The following is a 22,693-nucleotide window of genomic DNA, read 5'->3' as shown; positions in this document are numbered from 1 at the left end:
CACAAACGGAAGACGCCAAAAACAGACCGCAATGCACAGCATGACATGTATTTTTCCATTGTATTCACCATAAGCCACGATGTACACAAATACATATATGATGAGGTACTTGCAGTGCGATTATGTGGATAGTAAGCGTTACAAAGTACAGATCGCGGCTATTTTTCAGCCTGAAACACTGTCGAAGATGGCATCAGCGTTTGGGAAAAAAGCTTGATATCACAGCAATCTCTTATTAGTAATGGGATCAAGTGAATCATGTATTTTCAAAGGAAAATAAGATGTAGAAACCATCAACAGTACATTCTAAACAGCATCTCACCACTTGCAAGTCCAAAATTATGATAATAACAATAATAATAATGATTCAAATTTGGGTATTTACAGTAAATTAAAATGAGTGCAAATCTAAATCACAATTAAGTTGTAATTATACTGATACTTCTGGCTAACACACTGTTCGCAATCAAATTGAATTGAGTCATCCAATAATGCCTTTTAACCATCCGTTTAACCATTACAAGGGTAGTGTGACGTATGGGAGTTCAGCTGAGCTCCCTGTTTCACATTTTGTCTGGACTGGTGACAGTTGGTTCCACCTCATCCTCAGGGAAATGGGGCACAGATTTTTTGGCCACCACATTGTCCAGCCTCTGTCCCATCAAGAAGGGATTGACACTCTGGAACAAATGTAAAACAATAGAAAGAACAACATCATCAGTTCTGATGATCATTTTTTGTTGTTGTTGTTGGGGGGTGGGGAGGGGGGATGGTGGGTTATAGGGCATCAGGGTCCCTAAACCAAAATGACCACTTTCTGAGTTTGCCTCTTTTAAACATATGATTTGATGTTTGATTTGTAATTCTAATCCCACAACTTTTAGAACTGTGTCTACATACCTGCATATATTTATACATAAAATCCCTTTCTGCATACAAGGGGGCAGCACATAGCTGGGACAGGGAATGAGTTTACGGCTGCTGGTTTTAAATGCTAGCACACGCATCCACATGAAAGCGGCCTGCTTTGGGGAGCATGGCTAGAAAGCGGCCTGTTTTGGGGAGCATGGCCAGAATGCGGCCTGCTTTGGGGAGCATGGCCAGAAAGCGGCCTGCTTTGGGGAGCATGGCCAGAAAGCGGCCTGCTTTGGGGAGCATGGCCAGAAAGCGGCCTGCTTTGGGGAGCATGGCCAGAAAGCGGCCTGCTTTGGGGAGCATGGCCAGAAAGCGGCCTGCTTTGGGGAGCATGGCCAGAAAGCGACCTGCTTTGGGGAGCATGGCCAGAAAGCGGCCTGCTTTGGGGAGCATGGCTAGCACCTCCAGCCTGTTATTACTAGGAGGAGGCTGGTGTTTCTTCTACGAAGGGGAGACAACAAAAGCAAAAGTACCCTCTTTCTTCTCTTTGGTCCACCCTTGAATTTCTCAAACAAGAGCTCCTTGTTCTGAAAGAGATTAACAACAAGTGCTATCACAAAAGATATGTATTTAAACGGTCTGTGTGCTTCATGTTGATGAATATTAGACAATCTGATATGTCACTTGACCTCTTGGGAAAACAAAACACATACCTGATAATCTTATTTACCAACATCTGCAGACTGCCCTACCTCTCATATTCCATGCAGGAAATTGCTTTACATGGTAAATCAGCAGATTGTTTTACATGCTTTTATTACAGCCTGCCTTTGTTTATGTATGTATGTATGCATTTTTAAAAAACAGCTGCCAGCTGTTGCCGGTTTTTCACCAAAGATGAACAGAAAATGCCACCAGGTTGAAAACATAAGGTGCCCGAAAAACTGCAGGTGAGTTCAGAGACCTGCATGGTATATGTGATGATACATCTGGATTGTGATGACAGAAAAGGGAGAAGAAGCAACTCAACATTTGATGCACAGCCCCTAGTGGACAGAGCAAGCTACTGCATGTTAGCTGCATTAATGAGGATCATTAATATCCATCTCTGCCAGTGAGAAGAACACAGTCATTCTGTTATAGGTAAGTCCAAGGAAGGACACAAAGCCCCTGTCCCCACGCACTCACCCACTTGGCCAGCTGCGGGTATGGGTGTGCCGAATCAAACAAGTGTTGGCGCTGCTGGAACTCCCTGTTAAACTTGGCCGTGTTGGGAAAGTTCTCCAGGCAACCGTCTGACTCTGGGGACAACCCATCATAGCACAGACTGAACAACATGACAAAAGCCAAAACATTGTCCATTTGCAATGATGGCACACAGAGTCCAGTGCCTTCGCATGTTAATTCTGTGAGGGGTCCAAATTCAGGGGGTCAATGCCCATTATAGTCATCTTTTGCAATAACAAGTAAAACCACAAGTTCATTAGATTAATTATTTTAGAAGAATATTATTTTGTTGCTTAATTTCTTTTTATCTAAAACAATCAACAGTCTTATGCTCACAGCTGTATCCTTTACTGGAACAACTCAGGTGAACCCCCAGTTTCAGGGTCCAAATTCAAAGTTCTTCCAGGTCTTTGTAACCTTTGTAACACATTACTGTAGCCAAGCTATAAACAGCAGGGGAACGGAGAAAGGGAAACACTACCAAAAGCTTCTCCTTTATACATCTCAGTGAGGGGGTGAGCCTGGCAGGTGGTATAGGACTGAGCTCTGAGTGGACTGCAAGGGAGGAGATCACGACGGGGTGCACTTCTCCGATTTGTTCGGGCTGGGCTAAAAGTGGCAGGACTTGGGCTGCATGCCAAGCACCTTCCCTGACCCAAAATGACTTATTGACGTGTATGAAAAATTAATGGGGGGGGCCTTACAGGGTCCTCCTGAAAGGCACACAAGCTCGCCGGCTGGGAGACACAAGAGAGAGGTGCTCTGAGAAAAGCAAAAGCTAACTTTACTTTCTTGCGAATACATAATTGTAAACATAAATGAAAGGAGGGACAGAGGGACTATGGGACTTCTACAAAACTGACTACACATGTTAACTTTCCCCACGCACACAGTCCTTCTCCTAGGCAACACTGGAGAGGAAGCAGATTCATCTAGGGACTTGTTGCTTCCAGCCCTCCCCCCCCCCCCCCCCCCCACAACCTGCCCTTCAGAACTCATATTTAAAGTAACCTGCTGGTGCTTAAAAAGGCTGTATATCTTCAGTTCAAAATGAAGGCCAAATTCAGAGGGGGTCTTTGTAAAAGGACACGCTGTGCTGAAGGTAAACACACTGTGTGTGTGATGCCTTATTAACCTGCTGTTGGTGTGCCCATGGAGCTTCACCAAAGGCCACTAACGAACTTCTGACTTTCAGGAAGATGCCTTGAGGCCTATTCAGGCTCGCAGGGCCTGTCCAAAGCGAGGGAAAGAGCTCTGCACCAGTTAATGATAACAGCGGCAGTCTCGCAGCTCGCCGGTGGCCAGTCTCTAAGGGAAGGTATGCCATGCAGTGGCATTTTTATGATGCCATTTAATGGCCGTCGGAGAACATCCTCTTGCACAGGCATTAAGAGGAGACCTAAACATTTCAGGAAGTATCACTCAAATAATAAAGTGGTAGGAACAAAAACAGGTAAATGGATGAAAGAATCAATGTTTTGTGGTTTTTACTGAAAGACTTAACACAGGTGCTTAATTATTTACCACTTAATGAAGCAACTCCATCAGCAGGGAATGGTTACCTGTACAATATAAACCATAGTTGAACCAACTATGTTAAAGGCGTGACAAACAGAGGTTCATCATTTTTGTAGCGTACAGAACTTAAAAGTAGGAGGAAGCTTCCCATGTCTAGAATGTGTTTTTCAATACCATGTTATCACATTAAGACACACAAACCTACCTGTCTTGCCCAAAGGACAAGGATTTGGAGGGTCCGGATAGCCCTCATCCTCGCTGAAGTCCTTAGGGACATTGTCCCCTGTTAGCTCTGCAACTATGTTGGGAATGTTTCCATAAGGTCCCAAGTGCTGGAGCCCCTCATGAGCACCACCTAATGGAGAACAGGATTACTAGGATTTCTAGGGATTTTTTTAATGGAAAATAAAAGTATTTCAATATTCAGACATTTTCATAATATACTGAAATTGGACATAAGTTACCAAAGCCGAGGTTATGAAAGAAATCCAGAGATAATAGTTCAAAAAGCTTTTTGATCTAACTATCCATTCAAAGTGTATTCTCTGTCTTGTGAAAATGTGCCAGATGACTCAGTTGCAAGTGGTTTGTGAGTTCCTTGAACTGAACCTAATACAAAGGAAAAGTAGAAAATATCAGGCTGTTTAAAGGCCAATGTACAACTCATGTTCAAGTTCAAGCTGGAAAATATTATAAACTAGGTTTATACTTTTTTGGGCAAAATAAGTACATTCTTCCAGAGTATAAACTAACCTAAGACTCATTTGTTTCCACTGGTGTGTGCTAGTACATAAACTGCTATTGAATTTAAGAAAAGCCTATGGCTTCTCAAGCCTTATAAACATAGCTGTCAAGTCTCCCATTTTGGCCGGGAAACTACCGTATTTTACCCCTCTTTCCCGCCGTCCTCCCGTATTAGTATTTTCCCGTAAATCTCCCGTATTATAATATCATTTTTTTTAAATTCCTCTGCCTCTCCAAACCGAACTGCCAGTAGCCTCGCAAGAACTGCCACCTGCAGTAGTCTGCAGGTCATTTACAACATTAACCAGGTCATAAATGTGGAGGTTAAAATGGCAATGCTGTGTGCCAAAAACAACGTTACTTTCACCTTCTGTGACGACTTCAACAAGGATACAAAGTCTGCAACAAATATGTATAATAAGTCATCAGTGAATGCCAGAGAGCCACATGAGTGAACATGAGAAATTAAAATAAAATGTGTAATGAAAATAAAATGTAAATGACAAGTGGTTATTTTAGATTTCTTGTACACCTGTCTTAAAATGTAAGGGATACTGGAGCTTGGTTGGGGTGGTGGGATGGCTTGCGGTGGGTGCCGGAAAATTTCCCTTATTTTCAAATCCAAAACTTGACAGATATGCTTAAAAACACTAAAGGACCAGTTACCTGTACCAAAAAGAATACCATTAATATGCCTCAGATTTTAGGTAGTGACTTTATTTTCCTCTGGCGCTCTCTTGTGGAATATCATAGTTACTGCAGTAATTCTGAGGTCATTAACAGAAGGTTGTCCATTTCAGAATTAATTACTGAGCTAAATGCGCAGTTAGTTATTTTTCCCTGAAACCAACACAACAGAAGAGTGCAGTTCATCTGTGAAATGAAATGATTGTGGTATCTCTTCTCACTGTGTAAGGGAGTAGCTATAGAAATGCTTGAAGTGTCATTGTTCAGGATGACAATCTGTGACGCTGACTCTGTCTTTTGCTAGTGCTCCACAGGAGTTCTTGCAGTGTCAGTTCTCATGCTACAGATCTAGACGGTGCTCCACACCATAAGGTAGCACAGCCAGTACACTGCGAATGACTTCATCCTGCCATCACCAATGCAGGTCATGTGACCTCACTGCAGTCACAGACACTGGCGACCCCTGGCTGCCAGACGTTGAAAATGGGACTTTTCCCAAATTGGCCTATTTGGTTACTGCTTATTTTGGAGATTCTCAATTCAGCCTTGTCACTGAAACCATGCTGCAGATGCAAATGGGAGTTTTGTCACCTTTCCAGTCTGTCCCAAGCTGCCTTGAGCCAAGCACCAACACAGGGATCTAGTCAGTGAAGAGGGGGTATTGGGTTCAAAGAGTTACCTTAGTTTGTACCCCCTCCCCCTCACCAAGGAAAATCCATGCAAGGATTACAGGGGTCAGAATGCAACCGTGTAAGACAATCTGAAAGAATTCTCTGTATATTATTATGTTTTATATTGCTGTATTTTCTTATGAAAAGGCCATTTAAAACAGCAGGCTTTCCCAAGAAAGGTCAACATTAAAAGGGTCTGACTGTTGCGTAACTAATCCTTTAGAGCAGCAAACAGATGGACTTTTACGCAATTATGATCTGGGGAGCCAGTGTGTGGCATCGCTTATTATCTATTAGCTGTTGGCATTACATTCCAGATCATAGTTAAAACATTTGTTGTTATTTTCCACAAACCTTTATTTCTTTTATGAGGCTCTATAACATGACTTTGCCTGTACTGGATGTGACCTACATTCGTTCTTTCTCAGTGTAGTGTGGCATAGTGGCTAGCAGTGTTGCTTCACACTACAAGGCTTAAGGATTCAACTCCCACCTCCATTGTGTGTCTGGAATTTGCAGGTTTAGAAGACTATTTGGTTATTTATAAAAACCCAATTTCTTTTTTTTTTATATAGTACATAAAGCAAATGGTGACCACCTTGGATGCTTTGTGGTCCAACGATGTTAGTAGCCTGGTGAGCAGGATATTCCACCCTGGGACGTGCGATACCCAGCTCCTCGATAATGCCGTGCAGCAGACGCTGGAGATCAGCCTCCGATACCTGGTCCACCGCGCGGGTGCTGCGGCCGGAAGTGAACGCCGCGCAGCACAGCAGCGCGCCCAGTACGGCTGTTTGCACCGGCCTGGCAGAGGAAGCCATCGCTGCCTTAGCCTGTAAATCATTAATTAGATTCGTTCATAAAACAGATCTCACCGAGTAAGAATTTATTACCCACTTATTTATAGCTTTTAGCGCCGGTAATCGTATTCTACCAATAGTTTAAAGGACATTTAAATGTATTTTTATATTTCTTATTTAAGGCTCGTTTCGTTGACTCAGTATTATACGTTTAAGATAATATTTTCTTTTCAGAATTATAATAAATTAGATATTCCTGAACGCCACTCCACAGTAATTACGTAGCTACTATGTTATTGAGAGTCGGTGAACGTAATTGCAGAATGGACATATGGATAATTTTAATTATTGCATACAAAATAATATTGTATAAAGTACGACCAAGATGCTCATGCATTGCTTGTTAATTTTTGATTTGTAACGTTCGTTTTTATTACGGTACACATTTCACAAAAAACGCAACATTTCAGTATGAAACCTGGAAAATTCTAAGGTTCGAAGCTGAAATTATATGCGTCACTGGTTTTTGTATACAACGTCGATTACAATATCCTATGCAGATTTATATAGTAACCACTACATTCCGGAGAAAATTGGTACTTGCTTCCACAATTCCTAGAAAATGAGATCGTTTTGTTCCGATGCTCATGTTTACAACGGAAAAAATATTTATAAAGGATGGGCGATAATGTTTCCTTACCGTTTAAAAGAGAAGCGGGCAGGCAGCACTGACGGTCTGTTCTATCGCGATCGCCTCCTGGCTGCGCTCTTAATAATGTATGCAGTTACCACGGCAGCCTAGCCACTCCATATGGCCTTCGCAGCCTACGGCGGCCTGTTCCGAGCATCTATCTTAACACAATCTATTCATCATGATCGCTCTTGTCGGATTATAGACCACAACGCAGTTTGTCGAGATATTGTTCTGCGTGTTTGATGTGAACTCCTTTTAACCATCTTTTCATACAGAAATGATACAACCCGTGTTTTACTTCCGTAAGTCAGCAGTGTGTGTGTCTAAAGGATAGCATGGCCATGTCCAGTTAAGATCAAATCAATCACATTTTATAGCATTTATTGGATGTTAAATTTCAATTTTTTGCATAATCGTCATGTCATACGCAAAATTTCACTATAAACACTCCTTGAAATTTTTTGAAACAGGACATGTAAACTTATTCTAACCAACTCAAAAAAAAACAAAAAACGTAAATTACAGTAAAGGCCCAAAACGAAGCAAATTCTAATCCTTTTAAAAATGATAAATGCTAATCTTAAGATTCAGTAAAACTATAAAGTCTATAAAAATTAGATATAAATAAGACTAAGGCGCCAACCTCACACACACCAACCCATGTCTTACACTCAAAATGAATTACCATCGGCCAATCAGAAGTCACGGTAGATGCTCACATCACAAATTCAGGCAGAAATCAGAGTACTATACAGCAATAAATCACTATTCTGTCAATTACCAACCAGTCACATAAATTAAGTTTTGTAAACAAAGGAGAAAATGTTTTCTGTTCAGTTTTAACAAATAGCCTAGATTGCACATATAGCAATAAGTAAAGCATTGCAAACAATAGGGTCAGAGGTCAATGGGCTTCATGGCTGAGAGAAGCCTGCCTTCACTAAGGGGGTTTCTGGGTGAGCCTCTGTAGCAACATTTGTCATTTTCATACACCTCATGCAAAATGATCTTCGGTGGGTTCACAGAACGAGAGGCGGTGTTACTTTTGAGCGGCTGGCAAGGCTCGCTTTTGGCCTTTTGCTTTACCCTGTTAGTTACATCGTCGAGGGCACTGCCACCACCTTGCCGCCTATTGGTAGAGGGCCTCCTTGGGGCAACTTTAGGGCGCGGTTTGGCTTGCTTGTCTACGTGCGCTTCACTGACCCGCCGCTCTGTTACAGACAGGCCGCTCTCCAGGCTGATGGACTTCCTGACAGGACTCTCGGGAACCTGGACACGTGTTGTGCTTATGAGCAGAGTGTTGATCCGCCTAACAGACTGGCGGACAGGGGTGCGCTGAAACTTGAGGGGGGATCGGACTGCTTTGGTCTTGGGGGAATTCAGGGTGAGGGTATTGAACCGTTGGATGTGGTCGGCCACCCGCAAGTGTCGTGCTTCTTTAGGGCCCGCCGAGTTTTCAGACTTTACACGGCAAACCTTAGCAGTGGGCAGCTGCATGGGTGGGGGGGTGCCAAGTGTAGAAAGACCTGGGCTGTTCAGCTTGGGCACTTGCAGTTCTATTCTGTAGGACACTGACGGGCCATTACCATCGATGATCTCAACCGACCCACTGTTGTTCTCCTGATCAGCCTCTCCTATGTCACCCTTCCCCCCTGACTGGAATACAGATTCCTCTTTGTCCAGAGAACTCTCTGACGGTCCAAGCTCAAACAGGGTGGAGTCAATATGTAAAGGAGTCAGAGGAGTTATTTCTAGCTCACTAATTGTCACATTTTGTTCATCAGTAACTGCCTTCTTTGGAGTCGGACTGTAACAGCTTTGTTTGCTCTCCTGAGAATCTGTAGACGTGAGGCTTGTCTCCTCGGCTTGCATTACCAGCTCCTTCCCTGAGAGGGCGCTACAGTCAATGAGCGAACGCTGGTTGGTGCCAGACTGTGCGAACGCCTTCTTGATCTGAAGTACCGTGGGCCCAGTCACGGTGTCGCCCCCCACGGAGGAGGAGCAAACATCCTCAGATAAGTGTCCGACAGCAGGGAGCTTGGTGGTAGCCAGAGTGGGCTCTGAGCAGCTGCTGTTCTTATGGCATCTTCCCACGGGGGAGTCTGAAAGAGAGTCACTGCTAAAGGCCCGGGACACAGCAGGGCTGCCCAAGTTCCAAGACGTTTGCTGTCCAGCCACAGCACACTGTGGGCTCAGCAGGTTGTCTTCAGACTTGCTTATTTGCTTGGAACCTGCAAGACAGAATAGTTGATAGCAAACATACCCCCCTTACAGCTTGGTATTAATTTTACAACCAGGGGAGGCAGGGAACAGGAGTATACAAGGAGATTCACTTACGTTTTGAGGGCCTCCTGCCATGTGAAGCAGCAGGACTGAAAGGCGTATCTTTGGTGAACTGAAAGCTGCTGGTGCTTTCTTGAGTGGCAAGCCGCCAGCCAATGGTCTCAGATGCCTTTGGCCCCAGGAGAGAATGTGAAATGACATTCTGTTGAAATAAAGGCGTCTCTTTTTTACTAGGATTGTAGATACACAAGTGCTTGTGTGTCCTCTTTGGCTTGTAGAAGTTGCCAAAAAGAAAAATACTAGAGAAAAAATACTGCTGGTCAAAAGATATTGGTTATAATTTTATTATTTATTAAATATACATTTGAGTATAATGCGTTTTAAAAAAGCCATTTCACAAAAATGTTACAAGATATTAAGAAACCACACAACAGGTTTCACATTGCATTAAAGTGCCAAGACCTATTCTATGTTAACAGATTCTTTTCATGTTAATAACACACCTTCCCATCAGTTAAGGAGTATGAACATTACATATATATCTTTGCATACACTGCATATTTGCACCTACTTTTTCCATCTTTAACCATCACAAAGACATAAAAGACAGGAATTGATTATACAAAGTGCAAAGTTTAGTGGTTACTTAAAAATCAATACCTAATTAGCAAAGAATGATTTTGGTATTAAGACTAAAAAAGTACCATTTCATAGTTTAAACAAAACAATCTGGACACTAAATGTTCATCAAGTGTCAGCTCACCCCCCACCCCTCAAATGAAATTAAAAATCACAGTAAATATTTAATTAAAATCATTAAGGCAGAAGCTGAAGCCAGACAACACGAAACATAAAAGGTTGGAAACAAGCATAAGGCTGGTTGACCATCTTGCCCAACACTGTACTGTGCCCATGACAGGCATGCACCAAAGCGGATTGATTAAACGGAGTCAAGCCAGAAGACTGCTTTCATGTTCGACAGTACCAGCAGCAGCACGAGCACGTTGGAGCAGACAGTCACTCACGGCGTTTTAGAGTCTGGACTTACAGGGTCTCCCCTACTCCTCCCCAGGGAGAAACGCAAACGCAGCGATCTGCGCACAGACTCCTTCTTGGTTCCTCTGGGAGAGAAGCAGCCAGCTTTCCCCGACTCAACTCTGGGGGGCAAGTCAATAAAGTTGTCATGTCATCAAGTGGAGGGTTGAAGACTGCAGCAATGCAACTTGTAATAGCAACAGCTCGGCCAACCAGCAAGGTGTGTCAGAGCTAACACCAGCAAATTAAACGGTCAGAGTTACAGGCCTGGTTTATGCTAGGCTTGAGGGGTACCTAATTTTTCCACATAGTCATACCTTCGAGACATCAGACTAATATATGGTATTTTCGAAAGCAATGCTATTATTGTAATTATTATACTGGCAGACAGCTTACTCTGTGATTAGCTCAGAAGTCCAGTGACTATCAAACAGGCTAAAGAAATGGACACACCCACCTGCTTACATGCTTGCTCATCCGTTTGCTCTTCCTCCTTGCAGACATGCCAGACGGCTCTCTAGTCTTACCGACTGAGGCACTCAGGGACACACAGGGGCTGGAGTCAAGCCCCCTACCTGGGGAACAACACAGGTGGGAAATGTGTGGAGACTGTATACAAGCCCACTCACTCCCAATCACACATTACACAAAGTGGCAGTGGGGGGCTGGTATGCAAGAGGCTGAAGTACCTGAGCCAGGGGTAGAGCTGCTGCTGAACAGGCTGTTGGGGAGCAGCTCCAGCCCCAGGTTCTTCTTGATGGACTTCCTCTTCTTGTTTGAGAAGCTGCAGCTGTGAGCCACCTCCAGGGGCATCTTCCTCTTAGTGTTTGGAGTCACAATCACAGGTGTCACCGAGAAGACTTGGAGAGGACAGAAAAGGCCAGTGTTAGTCTCTCCATTTCACTGTCACCTCTGAAGATTGGCAACATCAGAGCTTACAAAGAGCATTCGCATAGCCAGCAACGCATCCAACGTCAAAACGACTGGGTGGCCATTTGAGACCTGCCAAGATGGAGAAATACTTAAATATCTATGAACAGCAGAGGAGAACCAGCAGAGAAACATGCACAAGCGCAGAAATGCATCAGCATGCAAAGCAACTTGAAATGACTCAGAAGAATCATTCAAACTGCCTTTCAAATTCATTTTATACCGGTGCATTCCAATCCGGTCCTTGGAGACCTGCAGACAGTCCATGTTTTTGCAGGCCGCCGAGAAGAAGCAAAACACATGGACCACCTGTGGGTCCCCAAGGACCGAGTTGGGAAATACTGGTTTACACAAATTAAAATTTAACCGGCATCGGGTTACAGCAATTCTCCATAATCTGCCGACTGACAAGCCAATTTCAGCAAGGCAGTCTGAACAATAATCAGCGTCGCTGTGCACATCCCAAAGCCAAAGACCTACCATCTTCACTGGACAGGGATGAATTCACGGGCGTACTATTAGCTTTTAACTTATGTAGAGCTCCATTAACCACATCTGGAATGCAAGAAAGAATTGTCTCATGCTTGGCAAGTGGCCAGTGGATGTGTGCCAATGCACAGCCAGCATTGGTTAAAGGCTCTACATTGGTGCAAAAACGGCAGGTGACCTGATCCGAGTTGCATCTGCAGGGTGTGTTACACAAGTACAGCACAGGAGACCACACCGTTATTCCGCAGAGTTCTTACCTCCTAAACTCCGCCTCTGTTTCTTCTTCACCCCAGAGTCCGTTTCCCAGTCCTCGACTTGGATTGGCACAGGTGAGACCAGACCTGCTTCATAGCCTACCATGGCTGGGATCCTCTCCAGGATGAATGGAGGGACCACTCCTACAAAGACGACCACCATCAGCACCAGGGCAGTACACACACACACACACACACACACAAAAAACCCACACACACACACACACACACACAAAAAACCCACACACACACACACACACACACAAAAAACCCACACACACACACACAAAAAACCCACACACACACACACACAAAAAACCCCCACACACACACACACACAAAAAACCCACACACACACACACACACACAAAAAACCCACACACACACACACACACACACACACACACTTCAAACCACCATAAAACAAGCTTTATCCTGCTTCGTACCGATGTCCTGGGGGTTCTCGATGAAGAAGCGCACGATGGCAGCCTGCAGCTTGAGCTTTCTCTCCATACCAGAGCTCATCTTCTCCACACCCTCACAGTGCAGGAGATTTGGTGTGAAAATAACTGACAGATTCCCACTGTCCATCTTATTCTCACTACATCTATGAGTGACAGGCAAAAGCAGAGAGAAAGAAAAATCACCGCAGGCTGATCATGATGATCAAATATACACCATTTGTTCACATCTTGCATTGCTGAGTCTTGGCCACCCAACAATCCAATATTGGCAGATCATTGTTTCTCCCACCTTGGAACACTTGGTAGGTGCTCACTACAACTGACCATAAGTACCCCACAAATATCTAATATAACTCAGACCATGGCAAGCGCTTTTTTACAAGATGGTCAAAGTTAATCATGTCACGTAAGGGTGTTCATGATGTTTTGGCTCATCTATGTATATTTATTATCTATTTCATGTAAACACACACCTCTGTGAGACATCTCTGAGGAAAGTGAAGAAATAGCGCAGAATGTGAGCATTTCTGTCAGGCAGGACACAGGACAGCAGTTGGAGAGCAGAGGTCTTCTCCTCAGCTGTGGGCAGCTGCTGTGCCTTGAGCAGGGCTGCCTGTAGATCTGTAGGCAGGATGGGTTCTGGCAGCTCACGAAAGAACCGTTTCAGAAGGCCAGCCACGTCACAGGGCAGGGCTGTGGGGATGCAGCCCTCTCCCTGATCCAGCTTCACCTAAGGGGAGGGGACAGGACCAGTCAAGGCATGTACATCTCCCTGCACCCGGGCTGCTCGCTGACATCAGGCTGTGACTCACCCTCAGCGCTTTCAGACGAGTAACAGAACCAGACTTCCTAAACAGACCCTCTGTGTGGACATGTTCGATAAGCTTTGTGCAGGCATCCACCAAGAAACTGTAAATCAGAAAAGATAGACTAAGAGCAGAATGTGCCTAAAAATTATACATTTTTTTCTCTCCAAAAATCCATTTCAAACAGCCTTCAGTGGCAAGCAACACACATGCGTTGATACTGTAGTAGGGGGTTGAGGAAACAAGCTTACCAGGGTATAGTACCATATTCGGGCACAGCACATTGCGCCAAGTTGTCAAGAGGCACTCCAAAGACTCTGACCTATGAAAACAGAAGGTCTATTCACATCCATACAATGCTCTCTTCAAAAAGTCCTGAAATGGTACAGCGTGAACCCAGGTGTCTGTGGGAAGGAAGGCATTTTTCAAGTACAGGATTATAAGGGAACAACCTGTCCCACAGGAAAGTAGTGCGGTCACGCAAATTCAATCATCCACACACCTTGCCCTGGAGAGCCTCCGATACGGTCTCCTCAGCGATTTCTTTGTTCAAAGCAGAAAATAACCACTAAATCCACTAAACCAGCGACAGGGCACAGTGCAGTAAAAATGACAACCACAAGATGACGACATGATTTTAAGTGTAAAACTAATACGTGATTTATACAATGTATTCGCTTTCATTTACGAGCCAAAAAGACCGACCAATAATTCCAATTTGTTCCCTGGCATGTTCACGGTGCTTCGGCTCTCGGAGCAGCTGTGCTGATCACAACCCCCACCCCACTCCGCACAGTTGAAGCCCCCGGCGGTCAGCGAAAGGCAGATCAGGATTAGCCCATTTGGTTTGGGAATACAACCCGTCATGTACACACCATCTCTGTCACATTGTTTTGCAGAAAGCACCAAAACTGATGGAAAACGCCACAGAATGCAAAGGAACTGACGTTTTTAGTCCTCAGTCCATAAAATAAATAGATGTATTGCATAATTAGGCATGGAGTTCTTACCCGAATACACATTCTTCTCCACAGGACACAATTACAGGTAATTAACTAGGCAAAGAGACCCAAGTGTGTTTACATTACTGCCCTGTCGCCAGAGGTAGTCTACACGTCCCTGCGTATTTAAAAAAACAACCTGTGTTTATTACTCAGAAAATGAGAATCAATAATTAAGCAAGATATTACAGTGTTTTTGTTGCGTTATTCTCCATTTTTGTACAACACCCCTACTCTTTGCGGAATTATACCACTGTTGATGGAAATCCAAAAAGTATATGGTGATTGCGAGTAAACGTGGGTGGGCTGGTGGGACGGGGAGGTAAAGTAAATTCGCCTACCAAACATGCTATAACTTTAAAGAGAAAGAGAGAGCATAATTTATTTTTGCTCCCGAGAAAGGATCCTATAATCGTCCGTGGCACAGAGTGATAGATGCCAATATGTTAACAGTAACACAAGCAACCGGCTAACAACGTCAAGGTTGAGCAATTAGTCAAACAATGAACAACTTACCGAAGGGCCGCCTGGAAACTTGCACGTCTTACTCTTGTTCCAGTTTTTAATCTTTATTCCATACTGAGCTCTTATGTGCTGCACGACGGCCAGGCGCAGCACGTTCTTATCCGATATCTTCATTTTCAAAGCAAATCCAACGAAATCCAAGCGACGAGTATACCACACTGAATGCAAAGCACCTTTTGTCTCTCCTCCCGTTCAGTCACAAACGTTCTTTTTTAAGTCTCTCGTTTCGGTTGATAGCTCTCTTCCTGATCAGCCAACATTATACATAACGTTTACCAGCTTCTTTCCCGCACATACACAGACCCCAACTCACATCCTAGACCTACTTATGCTCTCTACATAATCCTGCTACATCTTTAGAAGTTTCACTGTCTTTTATAGCTTTAATTATCCACAAGTGTATACTTCTTTATTGCAGACTGCCTAAATACCTTCCAATACTTCTTCCCGTCTCACCCTCTTTTCTTCTCTAATGATTCAAACGGCGGTGTTTCCCGCATCCCTTTTCTGATTGGATACGAAACTTCAAATATCAGGACCCAACAACTGTAGCGATAGCCGTCCTTCATTTTGCCTGTTCGACATAAACGAAACATTTATTGCTACTCGTTTTATCTTTTCAAAAGAAAGTGGATTTTTTAAAATGAATTGGAAAAAATGTTTTCTAAACAACGGCACAATCAGTTGACAAATAGCAATAACATAACTACTGCTTTTAGAGAATTCTCTACAATAATATTGTAGGACTTCATATGTTCTTTGTACTTCTTAGTTAACTGTATTTTTCGTTTTAATTAGAAAAAATTTGACACCATAGTTACTGTTACAAGCATCTATTTTTATTAAAACAGAACATGTATATACAGTACACAGCACAGTACAAATGCAGACAGAGGAGTGTATGGAAGGGTGTTGGTTGTTTTGTTTAGAAGCACTTCCTGTGGACAATGGAGGGGCCAGCCTCGTCGTATTCCTGCTTGCTGATCCACATCTGCTGGAAGGTGGACAGGGAAGCCAGGATGGAGCCACCAATCCAGACAGAGTATTTGCGCTCAGGGGGAGCAATGATCTAGATGAAAAATAAATAGCATATTACATCCAATCATCCACCATTTATCTTCCAAAATATATCACATAGATTCAGAACTGTATCAGAACCATCTGCCGTACTTTCCTGCTAAAGTAGTCATTAAATGCCTGTTGACACAAAATATGAATTCTCTCACCTTGATCTTCATAGTGCTGGGGGCCAGAGCAGTGATTTCCTTCTGCATACGGTCAGCAATACCAGGGTACATGGTGGTACCACCAGAAAGGACGTTGTTGGCGTACAGGTCCTTGCGGATGTCAATATCGCATTTCATGATGCTGTTGTAGGCGGTCTCATGGATACCAGCGGACTCCATGCCTAGAGGAGGAGATGGAACAGTTGTGTTATGGATGTAGCTGGGAAAACTCTATGAAAGATGGTAGTGTTTAGAAGGGGTAATGTGGAAATCCAGAGTTTTCGGGTGTGGTTGTGGATGCTATGATTTTACATGAGGGACTTCTTTTACATGTGCCCCTCCACTTGGGGGCAATACAGTTGAAGTGTTAGAGAACAACTGGGACTCACCAATGAAGGAAGGCTGGAAGAGGGTCTCTGGGCAACGGAAGCGCTCGTTGCCGATGGTGATGACCTGACCATCAGGCAGTTCATAGCTCTTCTCCAGAGAGGAGGAAGAGGCAGCAGTGGCCATCTCATTCTCAAAGTCCAGAGCCACGTAGCAGAGCTTCTCCTTGATGTCACGCACGATCTCACGCTCAGCTATGAGAAGCAAGTTCAAAAGGAGACATGAGTAGCAGTCACAAATGCGAGCAACTGAACATCCTTTAAAATGCGATGATCTGTCCTGAGACAGAAAATTTCTCTTCCTCAGATATTCCAACTGAAGGTAAATACTGATATACAGTCACACTGTTCTAAATTAACTATTGCCTGTTATGTACATTATACATTTGAAACAGCCAGCATTAATTTAACAGTTAACTTGCAGAGTCCAGAATTTGCTGTATGTAGATTATGTGTGGAAGTATTAGCATCTTGTGTTAGAGGATAACTGTTTCTGAAGTTCGGGAGGAAGTCTTTTCACAGTGTTTCTTTATCACTCGGCAGACTTACCAGTTGTCACAAAAGAGTAGCCTCTCTCAGTCAGGATCTTCATTAGGTAGTCAGTCAGATCACGGCCGGCCAGATCCAGGCGCATGATGGCATGGGGCAGAGCGTAGCCCTCATAGATGGGCACGTTGTGGGTCACGCCATCCCCGGAGTCCAGCACGATTCCTGCAGACAGCACATAGCCCACAGTTACACGTCTGTGTGCCTGTCAGAGAGGCTAACCTTTGTGAGTTCCTCTGCACTTGTCACTCCATAAACAAACATGGCTGCTGACATTAATGGTTACTGGTGGGGAACATAGCCTGCCTGTGAAGTATTCCTGCTAAGCCCTAACAATGTAAAGGCCATTCATCCTGCTGCCTGGCAGCTAAACAAAGCTCGTTGTTAACGCTGTCGTACTGAAGTGACCCTGTGCATTCATACGCAAGGTAAACTCACAGATATTGTAGTGCCACCTAAACGGTATGAAGTACTGGCAACAACTTCTCCCAAAGCAGCCCTTATACCTCTGATTTGACTCTATATATACTAGATATTTCTATGTATCAGATGTACATTAATTTAATGTGAACCTGCATTCTAAAATAGTTATGACAAAGTCAAGTGGCTCTGTTAAGTTCATTAATGCCCTTGGAGAGTATTCGTTGACTTTGTTGACTGCATTAAAAACAGGAGACTTAAGCCAAGCAGGTTGATGTGTCTGGGTTATATCAGCCTTCCATGCTGGCTGCTGTTACGGAGGATGGTGAACTTTGCTGAATACTGACCAGTGGTACGGCCGGAGGCATAGAGGGACAGCACAGCCTGGATGGCCACGTACATGGCGGGGACGTTGAAGGTCTCAAACATAATCTGTGGGGTTGAATTGACAGCTGTTTGAAACGAGTGGCATTCATTGTGCGGCAGCTTGTCAGACCTAAAATTTGCTGTGAATTATGGGTCTATGGGGAGCCGCATCACATACCTGAGTCATCTTCTCCCTGTTGGCCTTGGGATTGAGGGGAGCCTCAGTAAGCAAGGTGGGGTGCTCCTCAGGGGCCACACGCAGCTCATTGTAGAAGGTGTGGTGCCAGATCTGCGTGGGCGCAAATGGGCAAGTTTGACAACAAGCTAAGCCCAATATGGAAAGCTAAACTCTCATCGTTCTCAACGATGTCCAATGTTTGTCATGTGTTTGAAATCTAGTTCTTACTGACCTTCTCCATATCGTCCCAGTTGGTGATGATGCCGTGTTCAATGGGGTACTTCAGGGTGAGGATGCCCCTCTTGCTTTGGGCCTCGTCTCCTACATAGCTGTCCTTTTGACCCATACCAACCATGACACCCTGTGAAAGAGACAGAAGAGATAAGGAGGAGTACATTTTATGTAGCAATCGGTAGCACACGTTGCGTGATTCGTTGCAGCTCCATGCCAGCCCTGGGAGCTCACCTGGTGGCGGGGCCTTCCCACGATGGAAGGGAAAACTGCACGTGGAGCATCGTCTCCGGCGAATCCAGCCTTGACCAAGCCAGAGCCGTTGTCGCACACGAGGGCGGTAGTCTCGTCTTCGTCACACATGATTGATCTTTTCTGGGATGGTCTGCGAGACAAAATCGAAGGTGTTTTAAAATACCAGTCGCTAAAGATGCTCTCTAGGAAACCTTTGGCAGAGCTAACCCCAGTAATTCAAATTCTAAACTGAATTGTTAAATGTAGCTTACTAGAACTGCAATATATCTATAGGCATATACAATGATGAAGTGTCTATTTAAGCTTACGCCTGAGGAACAATTTATGTATCTTTTATCAGTACACAGTTCAGTTTTAGTAAATGCTGTAATTAAATAGTTTATATATAATTTATATAACTGTTCTAGTAAAATCAGATAATTTTCTTCTTTAGTAAAATATTTCAGAATATGGTATAAATAATATTTCTAAAAGGCATTTAAGATATGCCAAAGGGTTTTTGAGAGGCTTAAAATCCATGGAGTTAGAGCCAAACAGGGGCATATGACAGCTCCAAACCAGCTGCCTATTTTAGACCGTGGACTCAGTGCTGCCAGACGTGGCCATACCGGCATTTTCTCTGAGCCACACACAGGGGCCTGGCTCCCACTGCAGCTGTCGGCACATTGCAGCACCTCTTTTTACAGGTTGCTTCCCCAATCCCCACTGACGGCTTTATCTGCTACACAGCGTGCCAAGTCGAGAGCCTCGCACGTGCCCGGCTGCCCGGAGCACAGCGCATGATGCATGCAATCCTACCCCAGAAAAACGTCTTGAGAATGCACTGTTGCAGGTCGCTTTCAACGCTGTTAGCATTCCTCCTACAAAATGCTAATCCATCCAGTACGGATAATGCAGACAAACTGAAAGTCCTGGTATTTATCCAGCAGATAATCCAAAGCGATGTACAATTGAGAAAGCAGGGTCAATCCTTGGAGCAGCTGGGGTTAATGGCCTTGCTCAAGAGCCCAAAAATGAAACCATTCTGCCGACCATAAGCTGCCAACCTTCCTATCAGGGCACAGATTGCTAACCAATTAAGCCACATACCACTCCAGAATCTTTATACTTATAACAGACAGGCAGCAGAACAAGTTCTACTAGGCAAAGTATGCTATAACAGACTAATATTTCCAGCTAAGTTAGTCTCTGCCCTACTTTAGTGAACTGTCTGTTCATAACCTGTAAGTCGTTCTGTACAAGAACAACAGCTGAATAAATGAAGGTTACATGTATAAAGTCTAGCTTCTCATCGCTGTCTCATCAAGTGGTCCTGTCTATGACAGCCATATCAGAGCTCAGAGGACTGCCGACGGATACCCAGCCTCCTGCAACACTGAAATGGTCCAATGAGAGAAACGTTAGAGAGCACTCACCAAGTTGTGTCGCAAGACTGATGCTTCCACTGGGACAAAGGCCAAGGGTTAGAGGGGCTCCTTAAATAAGCCCCGAGCCTAGGGTCTGGGGGCGGGCCCAGGAGTTCACACAAGCCCAAATAAGACCTGCGAGGGGAAAAAAAAAAAAAGCTTTGACCTCCTAAGTGTATCTGATCCTCTGTGATGAGATGTCATTGAAAGAGAGAGATGCTTCCTAGAAAAAAATGATTCCTGACAGGATTAGTGTCCAAAAAAGCACACTTTAATCAAGTGGTATTTAAGTTTAAGTTCTGTTTGTCTTGGTCACTGCCTAATAGTTTAAGTCAATGTATTGAAAATCACCTTTTTTCATCTGCAATGCACCCTAGTCAGATATCTACAGTTGTATTGCAATTTCCAGAATGTATCTATCTAAAAGTATTAATGTTATAATGTATGATGGAGATAATCTATTTTCCTTTGATTTGTCTCATTTATGGAAGGAGCACATTCTTGAACACAGTTCAGTAAAGACTGCAGTTATGATGGCTGCGTTGGGATAAGGTTATATTCTGTTGCTTTGAATTTCAGAGTTTTATTTGGCTTCATGTTATGTGTGGCAGTAAAAAAAATGTGGTAACTTGGGATACACATATAATTTATATATGACGGGCCTGTTAAATTAAGACCATTCATTTGTAAGAAATTGCATCCCATCATTGCTGATGGCATTGTAGTCATCGGGAAAAGAGCCATCCTGCGTCACACAGGACAGGCGCTTGCTAAAATCACCCTGAGTTCATTTTGTGCCTTCATCTGTATGCAGCCAGGGTTCAGTGTTTCATGTCTCTGCAACACGTTGTTAGATAATTGTGGAATAGAGAGCAACAAGCCTAGCTGTTCCCTGTGCCCCTGTAATGAATTAATTACATTAGTAAGGAATTAGTATGGGTGTACGCTGTGGAGGAGAACCACACTTGATATGACCGTGCTGTAGGCAGGGCTGTAAGGATCTAGTTAAGGAAACTTCTGAGGCAGTCTATCAGTGTGTGGAATACTGTATATGTCAATGGGCCAACTTGCTGGTATGTGAGATGGGGCCCTAGAAAGGCTGGACAGCTGCCAGTGACGCCAAAACAGCCTTACTTCCCGCTGTCTGCCGGGGGCAGCCCCTCCAGCCACTGCAGCTGGCCTCTGATTGGCTCAGGCCTCTCCTTTTAGGGTCATGGTGAGTAACAGGTGTCCTTCAGCACACAGATACAGCGTGTTGAATTTGCTGCCGTAGCTCCATGTTCACCATCCCCTCACCATACCCCACATTCTTTGATTGTACCCAAAGAGGAAATGCGCTCTTTTTCTTCTATATAGAGTCTGAGCCTGCGGGCAGGGCCACAAAGCCAGCTGGCTGCTGTCAGAAGCTCTCCATTTGTAGCTTTGGACTTGCATGCGCTTGTAAATATTTAAATCTAGGCAGCCTTATGCCACCTTAACTATTTTATGGCATCATCATTCATTGTATTTTGCCAAAAAGCTTGTTTGTTGTCATACTTAAAAGTATTCTTGTTAGAGACATTCTCAGATAAGTGGGATTGCCTTGGCATTTATGTTTTATAAATAGGATTATTGTATATGTTTTTACCAAACAAAATCTCAGTTTTTATTTGATTTTCATTTCAAAGTAAATTTATGTTATTGTATATGATGGAACTTGGTCAATTAAATTTTATCAAGTCGATTTGTGTGGTTACAATGACATTCATTACAACATTCCAAACAATGGTGTTAGTAATGAAATGATTGTGAATGGTGATACAATGTGCATTGTGAATTTGAGCAAAATAGCAGAGATATATCTGTGCCCTGCCATGTTATTTATGGCCCATTACCAGCATTTTATAGTGCATGGAATCCTGGAGGATGGCCTCAGGCACCTATCTATGCTGTGGTTATAAAAGGCGTCTAAATATAGAGATGTGATAGCATCCAGTGGGGCGGCCTGGAGGTGAAAAATGCTCTCGCATAATCCAACCTGACGGAAGACAGAGTCACCAAGTGACCCCTGCTATGTTTGCCCCTTCCTCTGAAGCAAAATGACCCATCACCAGTTAGAATTACATGGCACAGTTCATGAATCAGTTTAGCGAATGAAACGATAAGAATGCTTGTCTTTTGATTCTTTTTTGGTGTTTGATTTGTGTTTTATTACCCATTGATAGTAAGTATAAATGCTTAAAGGCTTCATTGGGAAAAGGTGGTAGTGAAGGTTTTACAGATTTTTGCTGAAAAACCCTTCACTTTAGTTTTTGCTGGCTCTTTGGACCATTGTAAGCTAATTGATAAAGTGTTAGAGCCGCATCAATCAATGACATGTCAAAGGTGAGGAGGGCCATTTGGTGATACGTGAAGATTGCCTAGTAAAGGTTTGGGGAGATTACTGAACAGGTGGGTGGCATTGGCTGAATATTATGATGGTGATGTTGTGCTGTTGGGGGATTTTTGTCCTTTTAGGGTCACGCTGGGTGCCACAGATAGTTGTCTGTCTGTGTGTGTCTGACTTCCACTCCTCCTATCTGCCTTCACACCATCCTGGTCATTGTTGCAGCTGTTGCTCGCAAATCCCTTACAGAATTTAGTGTGTTCTTTGTACCCATCCCAAACATGTCTCAGTTTCAAACTAAGCTCCATAAAAAAGATTCCATTTCCATATC

At 43.8% G+C, this 22,693-nt stretch overlaps 4 protein-coding genes and 1 long non-coding RNA gene across 9 annotated transcripts in view; 2 read left to right on the top strand and 3 right to left on the bottom strand.

Annotated features, from left to right (window-relative positions):
• Positions 1-1,994, top strand: part of LOC111838861 (formin) — an 85,182-nt gene extending 83,188 nt beyond the window's left edge. The window contains exon 21 of the transcript XR_002836977.2: positions 1,723-1,994. The gene's annotated coding sequence lies outside the window, so the exon portion shown is untranslated. The remainder of the gene's footprint in view (positions 1-1,722) is intronic.
• On the bottom strand, positions 42-7,409 carry scg5 (secretogranin V). The gene is made up of 6 exons (XM_023802260.2): positions 7,203-7,409; positions 6,301-6,535; positions 3,806-3,955; positions 2,044-2,156; positions 1,389-1,442; positions 42-680 (listed from the first exon to the last, which is right to left on the bottom strand). Exons 2-6 carry the CDS (start codon positions 6,521-6,523, stop codon positions 564-566), a joined length of 657 nt encoding a protein of 218 aa, XP_023658028.1. The 5' UTR covers positions 6,524-6,535; positions 7,203-7,409; the 3' UTR covers positions 42-563.
• Positions 7,410-7,560: 151 nt separating this feature from the next.
• On the bottom strand, positions 7,561-15,103 carry arhgap11a (Rho GTPase activating protein 11A). 5 transcript variants are annotated; one of them, XM_023802254.2, is made up of 12 exons: positions 14,975-15,103; positions 13,709-13,779; positions 13,464-13,560; positions 13,125-13,381; positions 12,634-12,794; positions 12,191-12,331; positions 11,925-11,999; positions 11,204-11,374; positions 10,972-11,089; positions 10,528-10,636; positions 9,534-9,681; positions 7,561-9,427 (listed from the first exon to the last, which is right to left on the bottom strand). In XM_023802254.2, the coding sequence occupies exons 1-12, from the start codon at positions 15,095-15,097 to the stop codon at positions 8,094-8,096; spliced, it is 2,805 nt and encodes a 934-aa protein (XP_023658022.2). In that variant the 5' UTR covers positions 15,098-15,103; the 3' UTR covers positions 7,561-8,093. The 5 variants fall into 5 exon arrangements, with proteins under 5 accessions (XP_023658022.2, XP_023658024.2, XP_023658023.2 ...); XM_023802256.2 differs by having other exon boundaries at positions 9,534-9,648; XM_023802255.2 differs by lacking the exon at positions 11,925-11,999.
• On the top strand, positions 10,601-16,790 carry LOC111838867 (uncharacterized). The gene is made up of 3 exons (XR_002836980.2): positions 10,601-10,734; positions 11,015-11,105; positions 12,227-16,790. It is a non-coding gene; the product is annotated as an uncharacterized lncRNA (long non-coding RNA).
• LOC111838863 (actin, alpha cardiac muscle) lies at positions 15,801-20,090 on the bottom strand. The gene is made up of 9 exons (XM_023802259.1): positions 20,007-20,090; positions 18,571-18,721; positions 18,338-18,466; positions 18,106-18,216; positions 17,909-17,993; positions 17,145-17,306; positions 16,599-16,790; positions 16,210-16,391; positions 15,801-16,052 (listed from the first exon to the last, which is right to left on the bottom strand). Exons 2-9 carry the CDS (start codon positions 18,697-18,699, stop codon positions 15,909-15,911), a joined length of 1,134 nt encoding a protein of 377 aa, XP_023658027.1. The 5' UTR covers positions 18,700-18,721; positions 20,007-20,090; the 3' UTR covers positions 15,801-15,908.
• Positions 20,091-22,693: the final 2,603 nt, after the last annotated feature.

This window comes from Paramormyrops kingsleyae, chromosome 14 (assembly GCF_048594095.1).
Source record: "Paramormyrops kingsleyae isolate MSU_618 chromosome 14, PKINGS_0.4, whole genome shotgun sequence".
In the NCBI taxonomy this organism is placed as follows: domain Eukaryota; kingdom Metazoa; phylum Chordata; class Actinopteri; order Osteoglossiformes; family Mormyridae; genus Paramormyrops; species Paramormyrops kingsleyae.
Note: the sequence above shows the minus strand (reverse complement) of the source record. Positions and strands in the feature narration are given on the sequence as shown.